Source organism: Lagenorhynchus albirostris, chromosome 3, assembly GCF_949774975.1.
Source record: "Lagenorhynchus albirostris chromosome 3, mLagAlb1.1, whole genome shotgun sequence".
Lineage (NCBI taxonomy): Eukaryota > Metazoa > Chordata > Mammalia > Artiodactyla > Delphinidae > Lagenorhynchus > Lagenorhynchus albirostris.
Window position 1 is genome coordinate 144,465,680 of NC_083097.1, and position 22,680 is coordinate 144,488,359.

The window sequence follows — 22,680 nt, forward strand, 5'->3', positions numbered from 1 at the left end:
TGGGGACAAATCTCCAGAGAAGGATAAGACTCCCTGGAGCTGCCGTGGTGTTCGACGTGTGTTCCCTGGAAACCACTTAAGCACACCCCTCAATCTGTCTCAAAGGCGCCTGGACTGAGGGCACAAGTCACGGGGATACCCCCTCCCTGTCCCGTGCCCCTCACCCCTGCTCTGGCCGGAGAACCACTTCCGCAGCGAAGCAACAAAAACATCACTTACAGGTTCTTCACGTCTGCGATGCCTCGGAACGCCTTCCTCGGGATCCCCAGGATCTGGTTTTCGCTCAGATCGCTAAACAAGAAGAGAAGAGGCACAGGCATGAAGGACCCAGGCCCGGCTTTATCTGCATCTCATTATGAGAACAAAACCCCTCTGGAGGCTGCCTCTGCGGTCAGGAGTGTTTGGGGGACTGTTTAGTCTCAGGCCCCAGGCTGCTTACAAGCCTTCACATTGTTCTTCTAGCGATGGCCTTGCTGAAATGGTTACCAGGCCAGCGGCTCGCCTCCAGGGCGGGCTCTGTGGGTGGTCTCACACCTCCAGGCCACGAGCCAAGTGCTGGGTTATTTGTTGCACACACACTACACCCCATTCTCTTGTTCTGCCACCTCCCAGAGATGACCCCTTCCTCCGCCTCCGCACAGCATCCCTCCCCCACCGCAGGGTCAACACCACTCAATCTCCCGTCTTCTCAGGGACTCTCTCTGCCTTTCTCATCTGAGATTGGAATGGAGCCTGGCCATCCTGACTTTCCGATGGGGGATGACCCTCTCTGCTTTTCGAGAGCCCCAGAGACACCCCTGGGGGCCACCTGGATTGTGCTAGTGACAGGCATGATGAATTCAAATTGCATTTCCACAAACCCACCCAAAATGAGGGTCCCACTGCACCTCATGTAGCATTTAGCAATGCTAACATGTTGCTCTGAGTAGGGAGGGGAAGGGACAAAGTGTCAGGTCCTGAAGCTGGCTCAAACCCAAGTCTTGTACCAGGGTCCCCTTTAAGAATCCCCAAAGCCTCAATATCCTTTCCTAAGACCCATGCATTTTTTTTTTTCATTTTGTTTTCCAGTTTTATTTTTTGCTGGACCAAACACATGCACTTGTTTTCATTCATACCCCAAGTTTGCTTGGGGTCTTAGTAAGTAATCAAGCATATATATGTGTATCAATCATATCTGTCTATCTATCTATCTATATATATATCTATATATCTATCTCCATTATTTTGAAAAGAACACAAAAACCTTCAGATATTAAGGTAAAAAATTACCTACCCAGACACAACCACTGTTACCAATTAGGAGTAATATATATATAAATGTTACCAATCTGATCTCATAGTATGTAGTCTGTTTTAACCTCTTTTTTCGCATACTATATTGAGAACATCTGTTCCTGTCATTAACAGTACATGTATGCCAACTTTTTTTTTTTTTTCTTTTTCGGTACACGGGCCTCTCACTGTTGCGGCCTCTCCCGTCGCGGAGCACAGGCTCCGGACGCGCAGGCTCAGTGGCCGTGGCTCATGGGCCTAGCCGTTCCGCGGCACGTGGGATCCTCCCGGACCGGGGCACGAACCCGTGTCCCCTGCGTCGGCAGGCGGACTCTCAACCACTGCGCCACCAGGGAAGCCCCTATGCCAACATTTTTAATGGCTGTGTATCATCCAATTCTATAGATGGCTATATGATCCCACGATGCTAGGTATTTATTTACTTGCCATTTAAGGAAACACCAGGATGAATTTTCCTGCCCACACATTTTGAGGACACTTGTACAGCTACTTCCTTGGTATAAAAGTCCTATAAGGAGAATGTGCTGGGTCACAGGGTAAACGCGTCTTAAATTGCCGTGTTGTCCTAGAGACGGATGGACACTCCCACACTGATTTTCCAGGGGCACCTAATCAAAAGCTATAGATGACTCCAAATATATTTGGAAAGAGAGGTCAGACGACCATCCTCCACTAAAACCTGGGCCCTCTAAACCATCATGTTGCCGGGAAGCAGGAGGAAACACAGGAAGCAGAAGAGAGGAGCCCGTTTTTCTGCTCTCATCGGCTGAGCTGAGCGGGCAACTCTGAGTGGCGGGCTAAAACTCAAGACACGTGGGGATTGTCTGGGGCCGCTGTTAGGTACCAAGGCAAGGCTCAGAGTTGGGGTAGGGTGCAGAGATAAATACAGAGAGAAATCCTGGGGCTGAATAACAGGGTGCTCCCCATCTCAAATCCAGTTTCCTCTGCCTGTGACTGATATAAGTAAATTCAAATGCACAGGGAGCCCCACTGCAGGCTCCCCCGGCTGGGCCTGATTCAATGAGCAGGGCTCCAGCCTGGAGTCGGGGCGCTGAACAAAGCCCACGATGACAGTAGAGGTCAGGCAGTGTCACCAAGGCCACTCCTCTGCTCTCCATCAGCCTCCAAGAGAAAGGGGCCCAGGTCCTGTCATCTGACTAATGCAATTTCCACCAGGCATCTGGGCGATACCCAAGGCTCCGGCAGCCACAATGGGCCCAGTCTTTTCTGCCAAGCGAAGGCTGGTCTCCAGGACAGCAAGCCCCTGCCCGCTAGCCTCCGAGGCTCGTATGCTAGTTTTGGCCGCTCTGGGAAACAGCTCAGGCCACACTTCTGGCAAACGGCTAATGATCAAAATCAGGGGCAGGTGGAGGATACAGGAGAGACGTTTAGAACGATCAGCTCTAAAAACGCTTGGAAGCCAGATGAAGGGGTACCTATCCCAATTATGCATTAACCCTTTGAGGTTAAGGCACCCCGGTATACTGAAAGAAGAGCAATTGTATGAGGGTTCTGGTTTGCAAGTACAGCGGGATGAAGAAAGGACAGCCGTATTTAAGCAGAAAAATCTGATGGCGTTGCCGAGCAGTTTCCCACGGAAGCGGTCACACAGACAAAATCCTGCCCTTGGATGGGACGGCCACTTGGGTTTCCGTTCTCGCTGTAACTATACCCAGGGTTGCTACTACTTTCAGGAGCCTCGTTGAAAGTACAGCTCTTTCCGTCTCCCTGACATGGCTTTCCTCCTGCCGCCATTGAGCGAAACAGTAGATTGTAGGGAATTTATCTGCTACCCAGGACAATCTGCTTGTAAATTTTATTAATTTTATTTTCCATTGAGCCTCTCTTCTCTGGCTAACAATACCGCGGCCATCCATCCGCAGGACTATACATTGATTTCATAAATACCTCCAGTGGGCTGACAAACTGACAGCTTTAATGGTGTTACTGATGGGGCGTGGAGGAGGGTTCAGGGCTGGGCGCTTCATTTTCGGTAACTGTCCCTTCACAATTATCTCGGGGCCTTTGTGGGGGTTCCTAATAGTGTGTTTATCTCAGCGTGATGCCAGAGCATGGAGCTATTGTTAAGTACTATCCTTGAGAGAGACAAGAGCCACCATTTTCGGCTGACACTTAAATAAAAATAACAAAATCTATCCATAGTGCCCACGAGCTTAGTTCCGGCCAATTGCTTGTTGGGGGTTTAGTGCCTCCCTGTTCCTGCGGGAAAAGGCTCAAAAGTGACCAGGTTTGAAAGGGAACTTGCTTTTTCTTTTTTTTAACCTTAGATGAACGGGATGAGGTTGGAGTAGGGTGAGAGAAAGAATGGTGAGCTGGGATTTTTGGGGGAAATAAAGGAAGATGGCTGGTGGGAAAGGCTTTCTTGGTTGGGAAGCGGGGTTCCCGACTGGGATGCCTTTTTAAATAATTAGGATTCTGAAAGAAAGGCGAACTGCATTAGCTAAAGTGCATTTTCCTGCTTCTGGAAAATGATTAACTGGCTGATCATTCCATCCAAAAACACCAGACCAGAGAGGACTTATTAAGGAGACAGTAAGTCAAATAGGAGTTGGCAAGAACCAATATATCCCCCTTCCAGCCAACATCCCCCCCCCTTTTTAATTTACTAAAATGCTTTGGACACAGATTAACTTTCTTCGCAAATTTATTATTGCTTCATCTACCTTGAAACAGGGACTGCAGACGCTTTGATAAATGGATTGAAAGGTTGTCTAGTTCCAGTGGAGCTTTTGAAATGCTTCCCGGGGCTCTCCCTGCAATGTCAGACATGCTTTGTTCTCAGAGCAACAGTGAATGACAGTCCCCACCTTCACCCCACCCCTACCTCCCCATGTTTACCAGGCAAGGCAAGAAACAGGTAAATGCTCTCCTTTTTGCTCTGGTGGGGACAATGCGTTTGTCTCGGTCACTTTCATGCTACCAGAAAGTCCTGTCTGTGTTAAATGGAAGTTTATGGCTCCTAGAGGTCCATGTCGAATTATTCCGAAGGTACAGAATGGGACTTGGAAGCTCCTCAAGAATTGGGGAATTCTTGTGTGGGAAGTGGATAGAGCCACTTATTAGCTGTGTGATCACACAAACTACTGAAATGCTCTATGACCCAGGTTCCCCATCTTTACAGTGAGGCTATTAATTTTACCGATCTCTTGCAGATTAATACTGAGGATGAAATGAATTGGTATGTGTATACTTTGCACAGAACCTGGGACCCTGGAGGCATTCAGTGAAAGGCTGCATGTATTTCTTGGACTTTCCCTCCATTTAGCCCTGGATTTGCATCGCTGAAAATGTCCCTTTTCACTATCCTCAGGACATATGCCTACAACTCTGCAAAGACTAGAACACATAAACATTGCTAATATTCTTTCCATAAAGTCTGAGGGAGGTTAAACTTCCCCTCATCTATCATCTAGATACGAGTATCCATATTTGACTCTAGATTCTTTTGGATAAAACAGGAGAGGGTGATTCAGGAGTAAAGTTCTGTCTTAGGTTGGGCTCGCTCAGATGCAGACGCTTGGCCAAGTGATGGATTCACAAAGTACTCCTGGGAGAGGCAAGAAAGGGATGGAGGAAATAGGATGGAGAAGGAAATAAAGGACAATGAGGTAAAGTGCTGGTCTTAGCCCCAAACCCTGGGAGCTCCTGTCTCTAACCAAGGGATCTGGGTCTTTGTAGCCCAGCATCAGACAGTCCTTGGTTAGACCACCCAGGAGAAATGCAAATTCCCTGGCTCTGCCTGTTCTCCATAAGGCTGGATGAAGTGACACTAGCAACTCAAGGACAGGTTGCCGAAGAAGTTCCCAGCCACGACTTTCAGCAGCAAAGTCTAAAGAATCAGGAGATGGGGGCCAATGTCAGCAAAGGGAACCCAAGGGATCCAAACCAAAGCATTTCATAAGAAGGCTTCAAGGTCAGTTTTCCTAAATCAGGGAAGATTTTTTAAAAAAAATCTTTCATCTCAGAAGATTAAAAAAAATCACCCCTGAAAGATGACATATCCAGGATCAAGGATCAAGAGGCCATGCATGGTAGGGGGTGGGAAGCAACTGAGCAAAGGAAACTGGAGCAACCCAATCTGGTACCTTCTTTATCTACCTCCCCAAACCCTTTGCACTAAGACGAATCAAATGCCTTTTTAGTAACATTAAAAAGAAAAAATCCATCAACTCTTGATTAGCCAAACTAAAAGAGGGGATGACCTAAAAGCATTTATATTTAGAATCCTTTATTGGATTTGGGATCAGGGCAGTGAATTGCGATTCTGATTCTCTTTGGCCTGAGTATGTATTAAAATTACTTTCCTAGTAATGGAAAGCCTCGTAGGAAGAAACCGCCCATTGGTGCAGTAGGTATCAATCCAAACTCATTTCATTTCTGATGGATAATCTATGAATCTAAAATTTCTTGGACTCTCAATGCTACCATCCTATACAAAGCTGAACCTTGATCCCCTACCCCCAACTCCTCAAATATGGTAACCATGACACATCACTCTGCTCTAGGATCCAAAGAGAAAGATATTGTTTTGCTTACCTTATTTGATACAGCAGGAGGGACAGATATGCAGGAAAAATTATTCCCTGGGGGTTTTAAAATGTGGGCTTCGGGGAGGATTTATCTTAAAAGGTGAATCTCTTGTGCAGGCGAAAGCAAGATTATATGTTTGCAGTTGGGTCACTGTCAAAACCAAATGAGCCCCAAACGTATGTCCCAGCTAGGAAGCCCTGGTACCTCCAGCTGAGTGTCCAGTTAATAGCATCCTCTGTCTGAGGGAGGTTACAGTGGACTACCTGAATCATTTCCTGCAAGAAATGCCACCTATCTCAGAGACCCAGAGACTCAAAGTATCAATGGGGGACGAAAACAATGATTTCCCACTGCTCCGGCTGGGTTTCTAATATTTCACGGCAGCAAGAGTTGACACTGCCTGCTCCCTTGATGTGAAAAAGTTACTGAATGAAACATTTCAATAAGAGCTCCTTCCACTGTGCCTTCTTTGATAAGCTCATCAGAAAAGTCCTAGTCAGAGCGTTCAGGTGTTTAATATTGGTGGATTAAATGCCAGTTCAGATTCTTACTTCACTCAACAAAAAAATGAATTGAGCACCTACTACGTGCTACACTACTGAGACACAGAAATGAACAGAACCAAGTTTCTGTACTCCTGGAACTTGCATCTCATTGACCCCAGATACAAATAAACAGACTCCTTTATATGAACATAAACATCTAGACACCTCAAAAAATAAGAGCTGCAGTTTCACTCTTTTTTCCTTTTCAACAAGAAGGAAGCCTGTATTTAATTCACACTGCAAGACTGTTCCTAACCACCAAGGAAAATAATTCACACTTTTGTTTTACTCGAGGTCCAAAATCTTTTTTGGTTTTTAGGAGCAGGGAAAGGGAAAGATGCCAATCTGAATCACTGGGACTTGCAGAGGTGCAGACTTGTTTCATCAAGTATTTTGGATTTTATCTATCCATCTATCTACCTATCTATCTATCTATCTATCTATGGCTGCATTGGGTCTTTGTTGCTGTGTGTGGGTTTTCTCTAGTTGTAGTGAGTGGAACTCACTCTTCGTTGTGGTGCGTGGGCTTCTCACTGCGGTGGCTTCTCTTGTTGCGGAGCACGGGCTCTAGGCATGCAGCCTTCAGTAGTTATGGCGCACAGGCTTCAGTAGTTGTGGCGTGCGGGCTCTAGAGCACAGGCTCAGTAGTTGTGGCACACGGGCTTAGTTGCTCCGCGGCATGTGGGATCTTCCTGGGCCAGGGCTCGAACCCGTGTCCCCTGCATTGGCAGGCGGATTCTTACCCACTGTGCCACCAGGGAAGTCCATGGATTTGTCTTTTAAAGTGGACAGTCTGATAAAAATCAGGACAGTTTGGAAATGTTATTAAGAGTTGGCATGGCACGGGGCAGCTGTTCTCACAGTGGGGCTCACCATCTACCTGATCAGAATTTACTGATGATGCTTTGAAAAAAATACAGATCCCTGGTTTTTAAAATAATTTAGATATGATCATGGTATTGTGTTTTGATATATTTGCTACGTTATTATTGTTCTTTTCATTTATGTCTTTATCTTTGAGAGATACATACTGAAATAATTAAGGATGAAATGATGATGTCTGGGTTTTGCTTCAAAATAATATAGAAGAGGGAGAACCGGGTAGAAGTATAGATGAAACAAGATTGGCCATGAGTTGATACTTATTAGAGCTGAGTGATGGGTATAAAGGGGGTACATTTATAATCTGTGCTTGACTTTTACACAAGAGTAAAAGTCTTCTTTACACAAGAAATTTTCCATAATAAAATTTTTTTTGTGTGTGTGTGTGGTATGCGGGCCTCTCACTGTTGTGGCCTCTCCCATTGCGGAGCACAGGCTCCGGACGCGCAGGCTCAGCGGCCATGGCTCACGGGCCTAGCCGCTCCATGGCATGTGGGATCCTCCCGGACCGGGGCACGAACCCGCGTCCCCTGCAGGGGGACGGCAGGTGGACTCTCAACCACTGTGCCACCAGGGAAGCCCATTCCATAATAAAAAAATTTTAATGCCAATTCCTAGGACCCATCCCAGACTTACTGAATCAGAAACCTTGGGAATGAGTTCTGGACACTTTGGGCAAGTGTGAGAACATGGGTAGAATGATTAGTGTATGTGATCAGGTGTTAAGTTCATGTTCTAGCCGCGTGTCTTTACGAGCATTAATACAATTCTCTAAGCCTCAACTTGTACTTCTGTGATATTAGGATAAGCATTATAGATAATGGACAAGCAAGTGCTTTCTATATTTGAACGCAGGATATAAATGCACATCACTATCTTCATTTCATTAGCATGAGGTTAACAAACATAGCATCTTACTTCTTTATGTATCTAGTCTGCTTGGGTCCAAGATGCAAAGGCCTCCTGTGTCTCAGGTGTGACCCTGCTGGTGTCGGGCGAAATGCCCATGGGATACATAGGTACGTAGGTAGGTAGATAGATAGAGAGATAGATAGATAAATACATGGTTGGATAGGTAGGTGGATGGATGGATGGATGGATGGATGGATGGATGGATGGATGGATGGATGGATGGATAGGTAGGTAGGTAGGTAGGTAGGTAGGTAGGTAGGTAGGTAGATAGATAGATAGATGATATATGGATAGGGTCTCCTTACAGGGGGAGGCCGAGACGGGCAGAGTGACAACATCTAATCTGTATTTTAGAAAGCCACTCAGGGGCCCAGTTTGGAGGCTGACCTAGGAAGAACTAAGAGTTCATGGGTGGTTACACCCCTCCCTGGGATCTCAGAGATATGGCAGAGGCAAACCAAGCACTCTGTTCCTCCCAAACGCGCAGGTGAGACTATGCCTGACTGAGATGAGGACATTCCTGGTGGGGCCTCACGGACAAGTGATTTCCTACAGTTTTCTAGGAGGGCTGCGATCTAGGGGAGAAATCACGGGAGGGCAGGTAGTGAGCCGAACAACGCAGCCAGGCTGAGCGGCAGATCTAGAGCCGTGACTGCAGATGAAGACCTGGGGTTCAAGCACAGTGGAACTTAAGGATCCCCTGAGGGGCTGAGGGCTACGAGCTGCTACAAAAGGCTGAAAATGGAGTGAGGGTTATTGGTTTACTCTCTGAGTAGTTACTAGTGTGGGCACCCTTTCTGGGCAGTTGTTCCAGAGACCACAGACTCAAATGAATTAGGGTTTCGCAGGTTAAAGTGAATGAGTAAAGCAGGCTGAATGTGGACAATAATAATAGTGAGGGGGTGAGCTAGGGGAATGCAGGGCCCATTTCAATTAATTTCCCCTAAGTCAAAACCAAATAACCCTCTGTGCTGGCCAACAAAACACTTCAAGGGCTGAAGGGTGTGGAGGCCAGCACCCCTCCAGGGAAGACCCACAAATTCTAGAACAGTGCTGCCCCATGGAAGTATCATATGAGCTACCAATGCAATTAAAATGTTTCTCTCAGCAGCATTAAAAACAATAAAGGGCTTCCCTGTTGGTGCAGTGGTTGAGAGTCCGCCTGCCGATGCAGGGGACACGGGTTCGTGCCCCAGTCTGGGAAGATCCCACATGCCGCGGAGCGGCTGGGCCCGTGAGCCATGGCCGCTGAGCCTGCGCATCCGGAGCCTGTGCTCCTTAACGGGAGAGGCCACAACAGTGAGAGGTCCGCGTACGGCAAAACAAAACAAAACAAAACAAACAAACAAAAAAACAATAAAAAGAAACAGTTGAGATGAATATTATAATAAAGTATTTAACTTAACCTGACATACCCAAGATATAATCATTTCAATATGAAATCAATATGAAAATATATTAGTGAGATACTTCACAATTCTTTTTTCATACCAAGTCTTCGGAATCTGGTGTGTGTTTTATGTACATCTCAATTCGAGCCAGCCATCCTCTAAGTGCTCCATGACCACATGCAGCTGATGCGTATTGTATTAGACAGTGCAGTTCTAGGGTAAGGCTAGGAGCTGGAGGCTGTAGCTATGTGTCCACTCATTGCCGAGAGAGAGAAAGAGTTTTAGATGTTGGAGCCAATCTAAAGGAGCCCAGTGGAGTTCTGCTTGGTGGTGGGGGCACAGCTGGCGGGTTTGGGTTACCAATAGGAAATGTGGAAGGGATCCAGTCAAGATAGAAACTTCTGGATTCGGGGAAGCAAGTCATGAATTGAAATATTCCAGTCATTCAGCCATCCCTCTTGGGAGCAAAGAATCTCCTTCTAGCCACAGGAATTAATCTGAGCCTTTCCAAACCATCACCCTTCTAGGGCTGACAGGATATAACCAATACTTCCAGTCCAAATAGAAGCTTTTTGCATTTGATTATCATATGCAGCTCCAACTAAGGCTCTTTGTGTTCATGAAATAGCATTATATATAATTGACTGATCATCTCCAGCCAGTGGTACAGAGGCTTAGCCTCTCAACGGTATACTAATCTCTGGGATTATCACAATTTAGTGACAAATGAGTTACATTAGACGGGATTGGGGAGTTCTAATTATCAGCCCAATTGTGCCTTCTATTCTGGTCCTGACTTCCCTGTGCCACTAAATGGTCCAGAAAACATCACCAGGATTCCAACTACTGGCATCTGACTTGAGTCTGTGCGTTCATCACCAACGTACCCTTCAGGGAGTAAAACTGTGATTCAGGTATCCTTACGTCATGTGCAGAAATCTGGTGCTGAAAATCATCTGATCTTAAGGATCTAATCAAGTACCTGAGACAGACCCCTGCCAACTCCCCCCGCTCCAAGCACAATGAGATGTTTTGTTTTGATTTGTCAATATTGGTTGGGGTGGGAGGAGTGGTCCACTCGGTTCAAAAAGATGAAGATTGGTGTTTTATTTTCCTTTGTTTGAAGCTGTGTGTCTGGCCAATGGAGTTTGGGAAAGGGAGCCCATTTCTGTGCAATCCATCCTCCTCCCTGGCTGACATACTGTTCCCACCCCCTCCTTCCCCTCCGTCCCTCTCTCTTGGCAACCTCTGAGGCTTTCATCCCTAATTTGATTGTCGTAGCTGACACTGTCAATCTGAAATCCAGTAGCATGTCTAATGCTGGCTGGACAAGGGGCATGCAGAAGGAGTCGAGGGAGAGGCAAATTCATCTTGAGAAGTAGCTTTATGTAAATCGATCCTTTGGCCGAATGCTGGAGCCAAGCATTTGCTGATTAATTGGAGAAGCGTTCTTGTCTTCTTTAGAGAGATGGCCCAAATTGAGTCCGCTCTTATTCACAAAGACATTCCCATGCCCCAAAGCCTTTTGCAATTAGGAGATGAAACCTTGCGAGCGAGGGGGTGGGGGGAGCATTTATGGAATTGTTCTGAAACGAAGCGTGTGCACTTGGCCTGCTTTGTGATTAATTGCTGACCTGAGTACCCTCATTTGCCTCCCAGACGGTGTCCTGACAGCGAAAGTTCTGAGGCACAGCATCCCACAGGTGAAGATCTGCTTGTGCAATAATCAGCAAAAATGAAGAGGGTAGCTAGCGTGCTTTCTACACGTGTTTCTCTTGTGGATTCCAAATGTATATTTTCGGTTACCGCTTGGGCCCATTTCTGTTGGCATCAGAAAGGAGGGAGTGCATCTGTAATGGACGCAATCCCCTTTCCACGTCTTCTAAACTTTGCCAGAAAAAGAAAGCTCCAGTGAGATGGCACATCATCCTCCAGGGTGGTCTTTTTAACTCCGTCCCAGGGCACTGTTTAACTTGCCTTTACCAAGGCAAATGACGGGCCTGCACACAGGTAAAGTGAGTTTGGATCTGGAAAGACGGCTTGTTGCTGCTGACCTACACGCTGACCAGAGGTGGAGCTGGTCAGGTCACATGGTCTTCCCCACTGTCCCCTCCCTCCCCCACTAAATTATCAGCTTCATGTGGTCAGGGACTTTTGCTAAGCACAAGGCCTGACACATAGCTTAAAAAATACTTGTTGAATGGATAAAAGAAATAGTTGAAATGATTTCATGCCGTTGCCTGGTTCAAGGATGACAGAGAATAAATCTCAAGCTATGAGGATTTTTTTTCCAAGTCCAGTTTGTCCATTTAGATTAGAAAGGGCTCTGGCCTCTTGTCGTACCTTTCCACCTCCACCTGCCTGATGGGAGTATCATGCGTGTGAAGTAACGCCACTAGAATAGGCTTGCATTCTAAGGAGCCACAGATAAATTCTCCAACTGAGAAGCATTTAGTGAGCTGAGCTAAAGCATGGGAATGAGCAATTATACTGGGAAGGTAGGCTAAGCCGATGAATAATTAGGTTTGGGGGGACAGAGGTTAAACCTGGCCTGAGAGGTTGCAACAGATTTGGAAAGTGGATTCGACCCAGAAAGGGGCTGTGTGCCTGACAATGTTTCATCTCCCCGCTTCTGATTTCTGGCACTTGTGGAGACTAGGATAATATAAGATAATGAAACTCTGGCTGCCGAAGGAGACACTTTGAGCCTCAAGTTGCAGGAGATGTCAAAAGGGGATGGAGAGATATACCATGTTCTTGAATTGGAAGAATCAACATTGTGAAAATGACTCTACTACCCAAAGCAATCTACGGATTCAATGCAATCCCTATCAAACTACCACTGGCATTTTTCACAGAACTAGAACAAAAAATTTCACAATTTGTATGGAAACACAAAAGACCCCGAATAGCCAAAGCAATCTTGAGAATGAAAAACGGAGCTGGGGGAATCAGGCTCCCTGACTTCAGACTATACTACAAAGCTACAGTAATCAAGACAGCGTGGTACTGGCACAAAAACAGAAAGATAGATCAATGGAACAGGATAGAAAGCCCAGAGATAAACCCATGCACATATGGTCACCTTATCTTTGATAAAGGAGGCAGGAATGTACAGTGGAGAAAGGACAACCTCTTCAATAAGTGGTGCTGTGAAAACTGGACAGGTACATGTAAAAGTATGAGATTAGATCACTCCCTAACACCATACACAAAAATAAGCTCAAAATGGATTAAAGACCTAAATGTAAGGCCAGAAACTATCAAACTCTTAGTGGAAAACATAGGCAGGACACTCTAGGACATAAATCACAGCAAGATCCTTTTTGACCCACCTCCTAGAGAAATGGAAATAAAAAGAAAAATAAACACATGGGACCTAATGAAACTTCAAAGCTTTTGTGCAGCAAAGGAAACCATAAACAAGACCAAAAGACAACCCTCAGAATGGGAGAAAATATTTGCAAATGAAGCAACTGACAAAGGATTAATCTCCAAAATTTATAAGCAGCTCATGCAGCTCAATAACAAAAAAACAAACAACCCAATCCAAAAATGGGCAGAAGACCTAAATAGACGTTTCTCCAAAGAAGATATACAGACTGCCAACAAACACATGAAAGAATGCTCAACATCATTAATCATTAGAGAAATGCAAATCAAAACTACAATGAGATATCATCTCACACCAGTCAGAATGGCCATCATCAAAAAATCTAGAAACAATAAATGCTGGAGAGGGTGTGGAGAAAAGGGAACACTCTTGCACTGCTGGTGGGAATGTGAGTTGGTACAGCCACTATGGAGAACAGTATAGAGGTTCCTTAAAAAACTACAAATAGAACTACCATACGACCCAGGAATCCCACTACTGGGCATATACCCTGAGAAAACCATCATTCAAAAAGAGTCACGTACCAAAACGTTCATTGCATTTCTATTTACAATAGTCCGGAGATGGAAGCAACCTAAGTGTCCATCATCGGATGAATGGATAAAGAAGATGTGGCACATATATACAATGGAATATTACTCAGCCATAAAAAGAAACGAAATTGAGCTATTTGTAATGAGGTGGATAGACCTAGAGTCTGTCATACAGAGTGAAGTAAGTCAGAAAGAGAAAGACAAATACTGTATGCTAACGCATATATATGGAATTTAAGGAAAAAAAATGTCATGAAGAACCTAGGGGTAAGACAGGAATAAAGACACAGACCTACTAGAGAATGCACTTGAGGATGTGGGGAGGGGGAAGGGTAAGCTGTGACAAAGCGAGAGAGAGGCATGGACATATATACACTACCAAACGTAAGGTAGATAGCTAGTGGGAAGCAGCTGCATAGCACAGGGAGATCAGCTCGGTGCTTTGTGACCGCCTGGAGGGGTGGGATAGGGAGGGTGGGAGGGAGGGAGATGCAAGAGAGAAGAGGTATGGGAACATATGTATATGTATAACTGATTCACTTTGTTACAAAGCAGAAACTAACACACCATTGTAAAGCAATTATACTCCAATAAAGATGTAAAAAAAGGGGGATGACTGGCGGTGAGATGTTTTGATGATCTTTGCAATAATCTGCTCTGTGATCAGTCTCCTCACCGCCGAGGATTAGGAGAAGTCAAGTCGGGGGTGGGAGAGGAGGAAGCGGAGGTGGGAAGGAGAGAAGCAGCCCAGAACAAGCCGTGACTGTAGTTAGGGAGCAGTTGAAGCCACTTTCCAATGTCCACCCCTTGTAACCTTAAATGTTCAACTTGATGAGGAAAGAGTTCTTTGCACATTCCCCTGGATGCCGTGTGTGTGCCTGACACTAAGACTAATGTTTTGTGGACTGAACAACTCCTCCCTCCCACACTTAAGGGGACACAGCACTGGGGTTACTCTTCTGCGATCCATCCTGTTTTCTTGAAGACCTGGGAGGCGGCAGGGGCAGAGGAGCAGGCTCTGCCTTGGGCTGCAGCCGTCCAGAGGCTGGAATTTGGAATGCAGGGCAGCAGCTCAAGGAAATGTGGCTTGTATATGCCTGTTCTTTCTTGTAACTTTTCAGAACCCCATCAAACAAGTGAAATCTCTACGGTGAAGGTGAGATGCTATCCCAGGGGCCATCTGCCAATAAAATCAATGTGGTTTCAGAAAGGCTCGAGATTATCTTCTACCAAAGCAGGAAAGCAATTCAGCAAGAGCTCAGTGCTGTGAGTTGCAAAGCCAGCTTCTGGAATCCCAGTGTTGGATGAAGTATATAGCAGCTTAAGGCATTAGTCTATGTTCATACTATAGAAGGACATTTCTCATCATGATCCTTGAGCTATTTACTATTCCACTCAAAGCAATTACAGTTATTGCTAATAACTCACACCTGTGGCTGTCCTGGTATTGACGAAAGGAGAATAGATGCTGTTCCCTGGCTTATTTATGTAAAAATAGATGCAGTTCAATAGATTTACACCAAGTTTGAAGTTAACACTAACATTTAATCCCAGACCTGCTTCTGGCCATTTAGCTTGAAAGGCACCAGACAAGGGATGTGAGCGCTGGGAGAACTCAGCAAACCGCAAAGATGACATTAATTAGTGACGAACGTGAGACTGCCGCCACTAGTCTCATGCCAGATACAATAAACTCCCCTGTCCCAGGCAAAGAGGACAGGACCTCCACGGTAAGAGGTGGGGGAGGGAGAGGGAAAAAAGGGGAAACACCTCCCGGGCCTCTCTGAGACTGTGCATTGATTGCAGCCTGAGCCACACTCTTCCTGGCAACGCAACTCCTTTCCTTTCATACCTGAGCCCAGAAGTCCTGCATATGGTCAAGGTCCCAGGAGGCAGTGAGGCACAGTATCAAAAACATGGCCCAGGAGCCTGGAAGACCTTGGTGTAAACTCCAGCTTTGCCTCTTGCTAGCTGTGTGACTCTGCATGAGTAATTACCCTGTCTGAGCCTCAGTCTCCTCATCTGTAAACTGGGGGCAGTGCAGTGTCAGGGGATTATTATAAAATGCCTAATGAGTTCAGAGCTCTTTTCTCGTTGCCATGGCTCATCGTAAGCACTTAATAAATACTAATTATTATGAGTACTGCTTGCATCTGTTCGAGTCTACAAACACTCTGAGTTGAAGACAAGAAAATCCCTGCCTCTTTTGTCCCATAAAATATTACACAGGAACTGTAAAACAGCAACTCAAGGTCAAGCTTAATATCAAAGGAAGCAATAATGGTGTTCCACTCAAAGCCGTGTTTCAAAGGTCCCGCAGGGAGACTCAATCTCTTGGAATCTCCCAGGCTCTCCCGAGGATGGAGAGGGTGGGGCGGCAGAGAGAGGAACATAGGTGAAAGCCTCACAGCTCTCTGTAACCCCCCTAGGAAGCTGGCTGGACATGGTTGGCTGTGCAGTCACTGCTGTGCAGAGGAGAAGCGGGCAGGAGATTTCCATCAAGAGGAAGAAGAAGAAGGAGAGCCAGAAGGTATCTGGTGGTACAGCAGGGAGGAGAGGCTAAGATCACAGCCCAGGCAGGGCTCAGACCGGGAAGTGGCCTCAACACAACACAGTTCTGGGCTGTGAGCAGACTGTTGGTCCAGCTGCCTCTGCACAGACTCAGAACAAGCCAAAGGAAGCTGGGGACTTGCGTGAGCTTCCAAGGGGTCCAGAGCCATGCAGGAAACAGCCTTCAGAGGAAAGGCTGAGATCAGTCAAGGTGGGAAGGCCAGTTGACTTTGCTACTAAAGCAGATTCCCGGCTGTGGTTAGTCTCCTGAGAAGAGACTCTTCACCACCCTGTAAAAACTGTCCTGGGGCTTACATTTCAATGAAGGGTCACCATTAATACGGTGATCACGAGGTACCCAGGGAGTTAGGTGCTGCAGGTCAAAGCTAAGTAAGTGAGAAGACACAGTCCCTGGGAGAGGACGACTTGAGACAGCAAGTATGACGTCACCTCTTAGGAAATGAAGGTCACCTGTGCAGATGGAGCCGGCTGCTCGAGGCAAGACCGTTTTCCTATCTCAGAGTGAAGGCGGTTGCTCAAGGACCAAGGGGGTGGAACCAGAGAGTCAGCCTCTGTTATGCCGGTGTGGAGGCTAGCATGGGTTCTACCTCCACGAATGAGAGATCTCCTTTGAAGTCAATGGTTGGTGGGCAGGAGAACGCAAGCAGAGAGGGATAGAGATGGATAGATAGATGGATGGATGGATGGACAGATAGATAAGATACGAGAGAGAGACACAGGGAAGAGAGAGAGACACGGAGAGAGAGAGAGAGAGAGAAAGACTGGCAGGCAGAGAGACAAAAACCAAGAGGGAGGCAGGGAGAAAGAGACTGACACCGTGAGATAGAATAAAACTAGAGAACAAAAGAAAAAAGAAAGCCAGAGAGAAACCCACATGCACAGAGATAGTCACTGCACAGAAGAGACCGTGAAAGGCAGAGACACACAGAGAAAGAGAGCTGCATGGGTATGAGATAAAGAGAAACAGGATGGAGGCATGTCCGCACACACATAAAGGAGACGGGCTGCGAGAACAAGAGACGAGAAAAGCAAGAGGAAAAGGATCCGGGGGAGGCCAGCAGGGGTTTGTGAGGCCGGAAGACAGCCTCCTCTCCGAAAGACCCCAGGCTTTGGGCTTTCCCACAACCAGGAGACCAAGAATGGGAGGGGGTCCGAGGCCTCTTTCGCATCCAATGTGGGAGGCTGCTCCAGGGCAAGGAGGTGTCATCCTCCCTGTCTGGACCCTTCCCTGAGTTCACGGCTCCATCTCCCATCCCAGCCTTGTCCTCTGGGACAAACCCCCCTCCCCCAAGGAGGGGAGCTACCCAGACCAGGGGAGGGGCTGCCAGGGCTTCTCCTAAGCTCCCATCTCTAGCGGGTCCAGTGCTTCCTGCCTCCCTCAGCTCTGGAAGCCAGACACAGGGCTTTGGCAGAGAAAACTTGTAGAGGTTTCAAACTTTTTACATTACAAAGCGAGTTTTTAAAAGCTCCATAAAATTTCAAGGCACATACTTAATGTTCAAATGGCAGAATATATCGATCCCTGCCCATCCTCTAGTATCTTAAGTTTACCCAGAGGACCATTTTATTTAATTAACTTGGTGCTTTATTAATATAAATATTCTCCTATTGATCATAAGAGGGCCTGACAGGCATTCGAGCTGGGTATACATCACCTTCCCTCCGAGCAGCGCCACTTAGAGGAGGAGCTGGCTCTGAATCAAGGAAAGTGGCAGGAAGTGGTCCCCTGGGATGTCAGGCACGGATGAATCTACAGCATTTTTATGGAGGGAGTCTTTTCATTTTTTTTAAGATCCAGCTCCTTACTTCTCTTAAAGCAGAAAGCATATGGAAATGAGATATGAAAATGGTCTTGGCCTACATGTATCAATTAGGCATGTCAATACCTTAATTAAATCGCTGAACGAGATTTATACCAGTGAGTATGTTTTATAGTTATAATAGCTTTTTTGGCTACTGTTCAAAATGTCAAATACATTGTAAAAAGGGGATTTAAAAAAGACATAATTGACATTCTGAACCGAAGCCAGTTTTTTCCTTCCCTCCTTTCTTTCCTCTTTATTCATGTAATTTTGGAGAATATATATAAAGTAATGGACCTTAGAATGGATTGGGTTTTGGGAAGTCTTTTTTATCCTTCAATTCTAATCCATTTTATCAACTTTTCTAAGCCTCAGATCACTGAACCTGCGAACGCCCCTCACTTTCTTCTGGGCCTTTGGAGCCTGCTTTTTAATAATCTATAACCTATAATCTATAACCTATAACCTATAACCCTAATAATCTATAATCTATAATCCCTGGCTGCACCCACAGAACAGAAAACACACTCTCTGCCCTGACGAACAAAACCCCAAACAGGGCATAAGGTTAAAAGGCCTTATGACGTGAGAAGGCTATTACTATAACATCAAAACACTCAGGTAAAAGTATTCTTAATCTCTTATGTAAAAGCCTATTCTCTTTAACTTACGTGGCAAAGAATGTAAAGATTCTCCCTCCTTTCTCCTTATACTCTTTTTCTCTCTGAGCTTTTCTAAGTCATTTCTTCATTTATTTCTAACCATGACCTATTTCCCTAAGGATAGAAAACCGAGAGAAGACCTTCTAGATATGTACAAACAAACACAGAAAAGGAAGAAGAAATGGTTGGGCAAGTTTGCACTCCTGTCACGGATTCCTCCCAATAACAGACAGGATGAGCGAAGCTGCAAGGATTGCCATGTCGGTGCGAGGTTATTATCTAACACTGCGAATGCAAAAAAGAAAATGAAAGAAAAAGAATGTACATGATTTGGGGGCACTCGTCTGAAATGCACAAGAGCACTTCAAGTCTTGGTTAAATACTCCGGTCCTGAGATCTCAGCCAGGCCATGGGTTGAACGCTGCCCTAAAGCAGGGTGACCAGAGGCAGGAGGTGGGCTCCCCTTGGGCTTTGTGCTCGATGATCCCCCTGAGGCTCTGGCCTTTGAGGACTGTGTCTGTGGCCTCCCAGCCAAGCCCCTCCCAACTTCTGGGGAAGAATGACACCAAACAGAGGCTCCAGAGGGAAGCAAGAACCAGGTCGGTCCTCCCATTCTGATTCGCTTCGCTGACATGATCTGGCTGAGATTAGGGGAAAGAACCAAATACCACGACCATTATTGGATTCTATTCCGAATAAAGCATCTTTGCTCAGAACCTATGATTCTTAACAAATTTTGGAGCCCAGAGATCCAATCTTCTTGGTTTACAGACGGCAAAACTGGGGACCCCAATGAGAAAGGATTTGCCCAAAGTCACACAGTTTGGGGCAAGAACACAGGACCCTGACTCTGTGGACAAGGCCCCTGTCCTCCTTGTGGGTTGTTTCTGTTTAATATCAATAGGCAGGACAGGAGGGAGGTCTGGGTGCAGTAGCTGTCATTTGCCTGGTTACCAGGGAGCACCCTGGCTGATCCAGCTACCTGCGCAGGTGCCCTCCTCCTCTGCTCTCTCTGCGACACGTGAACTGCTTTCCTGATGCTCTGCTTGCATTTAAAATGGGTAGTCTTTCCGGATCCATCCGCCCATCCAATAAACATTTATTGAGCACTTACTATATGCTGGACACGGTGCTAGGCACAGGGGAAGAGGGGGGTGAACTAGCTCTCTGTTCATGCAGCTTATAGACTTATAGGGGAGACAAATATAAGCAAATAATTGTTCAGATGAGCATTTATAATTTAGACACTATGAAGAAATACAAGATGCTTGTATGATAGGAACATGTATAATAAGAGAGCTCAACCCATACGAGACAGCCAGAGAGGAATGAAGCTCAAATGGAGACACGAAGGATGAGGAGGAATAATGCAGGGGAAGAGTGTTTGTGGTTGGAGTTCGGTGTAATGGTTCCCAAAGTACAGTCTCTGGGCCAGTATCATCTGGGAACTTGTTAGAAATGCAGATTCTTGGATGTAATCCCAGACATTTGAAGTTAGAACCTCAGTGGGTGGGGAACAGCCACCCGTGGAGTTTTCTCCCCAGGGAAATAATTGTTTTGTTTCGTTTTTTAATTTTAGTGGAAATTTAAAAACACACATGAAAGTAGAGAGAATAGTATAATAAACATCAACTTAAACAATGATCAATATTTTGCTAATTTTGTTTCATCTATCCCTGCCCCTCTCCTTCCCCCACACGTTGTTTTGTTTTTTTCTTTCCTGGAGTATTTTAAAAGCAAATCTCAGACATCATGTCATTTTATTTATATACATATAAATATATTTCAGTATGCAATTCTAACCAATAAGAACTTTTAATTTAACCATCTAGCAGTTATTACACCTAACAAAATTAACAGTCCTTATTGTTTGTAGTCAAGATTTAAACAAAGCCAAGGCATTGCATTTCAGCTACCTGTGTTTTAAAGCCCTTCTGGGACTTCCCCAGTGGTCCAGTGGTTAAGACCCCATGCTGTCAATGCAGGGGGTCCGGGTTCAATCCCTAGTCAGGGAACTAGATCCCGCATACTGCAACTAAGAGCCCGCATGCCACAACTATTAATAAAAGATCCCGCATGCCGCAAGGAAGATCCCGTGTGCCACAACTAAGACCTGATGCAGCCAAATTAAAAAAAAAGAAAAAAGAAAAACAAAACCCCAGCCCTCCAGATGATGCTAATACCCATGGGAGTTTGAGACCCACTGGCGTAGAGCATGCTGGGAAAGAGAACGTGTGGGGAGGATGCTGAGATGGTAAGCACAGGGTGTGCGTGATTTGAGGAGCAGACCAAGGCGAGCGTGGCTCCCATGGGGCAGGGAGAGGGTAGTGGCTGAGGTGGGGCTGGTTGGGAAGCAGGAGGGGAGGGCAGATGGGATCTGGTTTGGACATGATCCAAGGACAAGGAGAGCCACTGAAGGCTTTTAATCAGGGGAGAGGACAGTTCATTGAATGTTGATGAGAACCTCACAACGCAACAAGCAGACCAACAGGAATAGGCCTTCCTTATGCTGATAAATTTTCATTTGAAAAGCCACAGGCTGTCCCTCTCTCACCATACGCTTCTTCCCCATTCCATTCTCCACAGTGAGGAATAAGCCCTGAGTCTCCATGCACACGAAGTGGGGCAGGAGAAGAATGTACAAAGAACTCAGAAGCAGCCGGGCTCCCTGCGGGTGTGAAACGGGCACCCCTGGAAACCCCGAGCTCTTGCTTCAGTATGTTTTCCCGGTCAGAGCTTTACTTGTTTTGGTATTTTGGGGATGAGTTATAAACCTATCCACACCTCAGCGTTTCATTACCAGCGGGAGCTAGGTCCCATTCTCCAGGTCAGAGGACCATAATCCCAATGTCACAGAAAGCCAGGGCAGAACCCCTGAATCCCTCGCTCTTTGTTCTAGCTGCCCAGGCAAAAACAGTGCACTTGGGGGGCATGGAATGAATGACTCGAGAGTTAAAGTGCATTCAGGCCTGGCCGCACTGCTGTGCATGCATGGCTGGAGCACACTGCCCTCCTGCTGGCCCTTCTCAAGGTCCTCACCCCTGACCCCAACTCTACACTAGCTATCCTTTCCTATTCTCCATACACATCAGTCATGGTGCTTCCTCCCAGCATCTAGTTCAGTGGGTTTTAAATTATTATTTAAATGCAGAATTGTTTTGTTGAAGGGGTGTCTCCATAGTACCTACAAATTGGCACTTGTCATCTATCTCTACAAGGATTAAATCATGAGCTGCTGCAGCTGCTGACTTTCAGCAGCCCCTGAAAGGAGTTCAGGGTGGAGAGCAGAGATGAGGCGCTCTGGGAAAAACTGGCAGAACAGGTCTTCAGATAGTTAGATATTTTCAGGAGCCGACTTTATGAGCCCAATTCTTGTATCTCCTCATATCTAGAAAAGCACTAAGATCCTTCACGGTGACGTCTGCTCCTTGTGACTAGCAGTAAGCTTCACGAGACTAGCAGAAACCTTCTGCAAAATATATGCACTTGGGACTTCCCTGGTGGTCCAGCGGTTAAGACTCTGTGTTCCCAATGCAGGGGGCCCGGGTGCGATCCCTGGTCAGGAAACTAGATCCCACATGCCACAACTAAGAGCCTGCATGGCCCAACTAAAGACCCCGCGTGCCGCAACGGAGACTCGGTGCAGCCAAATAAACAAACATTTAAAAAAATGCGCTTGATTGGATGTACTCCCCCTTCACCCAAATCACATGTATACTGACCTTCTCCCCCACCTCTTCAGGGCAGTTTCTCAGAGCTATCTGAAATGCTGTCTCCCAGGCTACAGTCCTCATTTTGCCCCAAATAAAACTTAACTCGCAACTCTCACATTGTGCATCTTTTTTCAGTCGACAGTACCCCGATGTACAAAATAGATCTCACTGGAGCTTCTCTGACTGAAGTGGTGGGTTGACATGGGAGCCCAGTGTGGTTGTACCCCCAATAACCCAGGGCACTTTGACACATTTTGAATACTACCAACCCCCTCAATTTACTCAGGAGGAAACAGTGTCCCAAGGGTCAATGCCTTGTCGGAGGCACTCGGCAGAGAGGACCCCGAAACACCTACCTTTAATGTTCTACTGCCTCTCACTCCATTTCCAGAAGCTTAGAAATGTTCAGATCAGGGGGAACTATCCTCAGT

General features: G+C 46.2%; 1 protein-coding gene across 1 annotated transcript in view; it reads right to left on the reverse strand.

Moving 5' to 3' along the window:
* SLIT3 (slit guidance ligand 3) overlaps positions 1 to 22,680 on the reverse strand; it is a 610,847-nt gene that overhangs the window by 215,003 nt on the left and 373,164 nt on the right. The window contains exon 5 of the mRNA XM_060144178.1: positions 220 to 291. Within this exon, the coding sequence (XP_060000161.1) occupies positions 220 to 291 (72 nt within the window). The remainder of the gene's footprint in view (positions 1 to 219; positions 292 to 22,680) is intronic.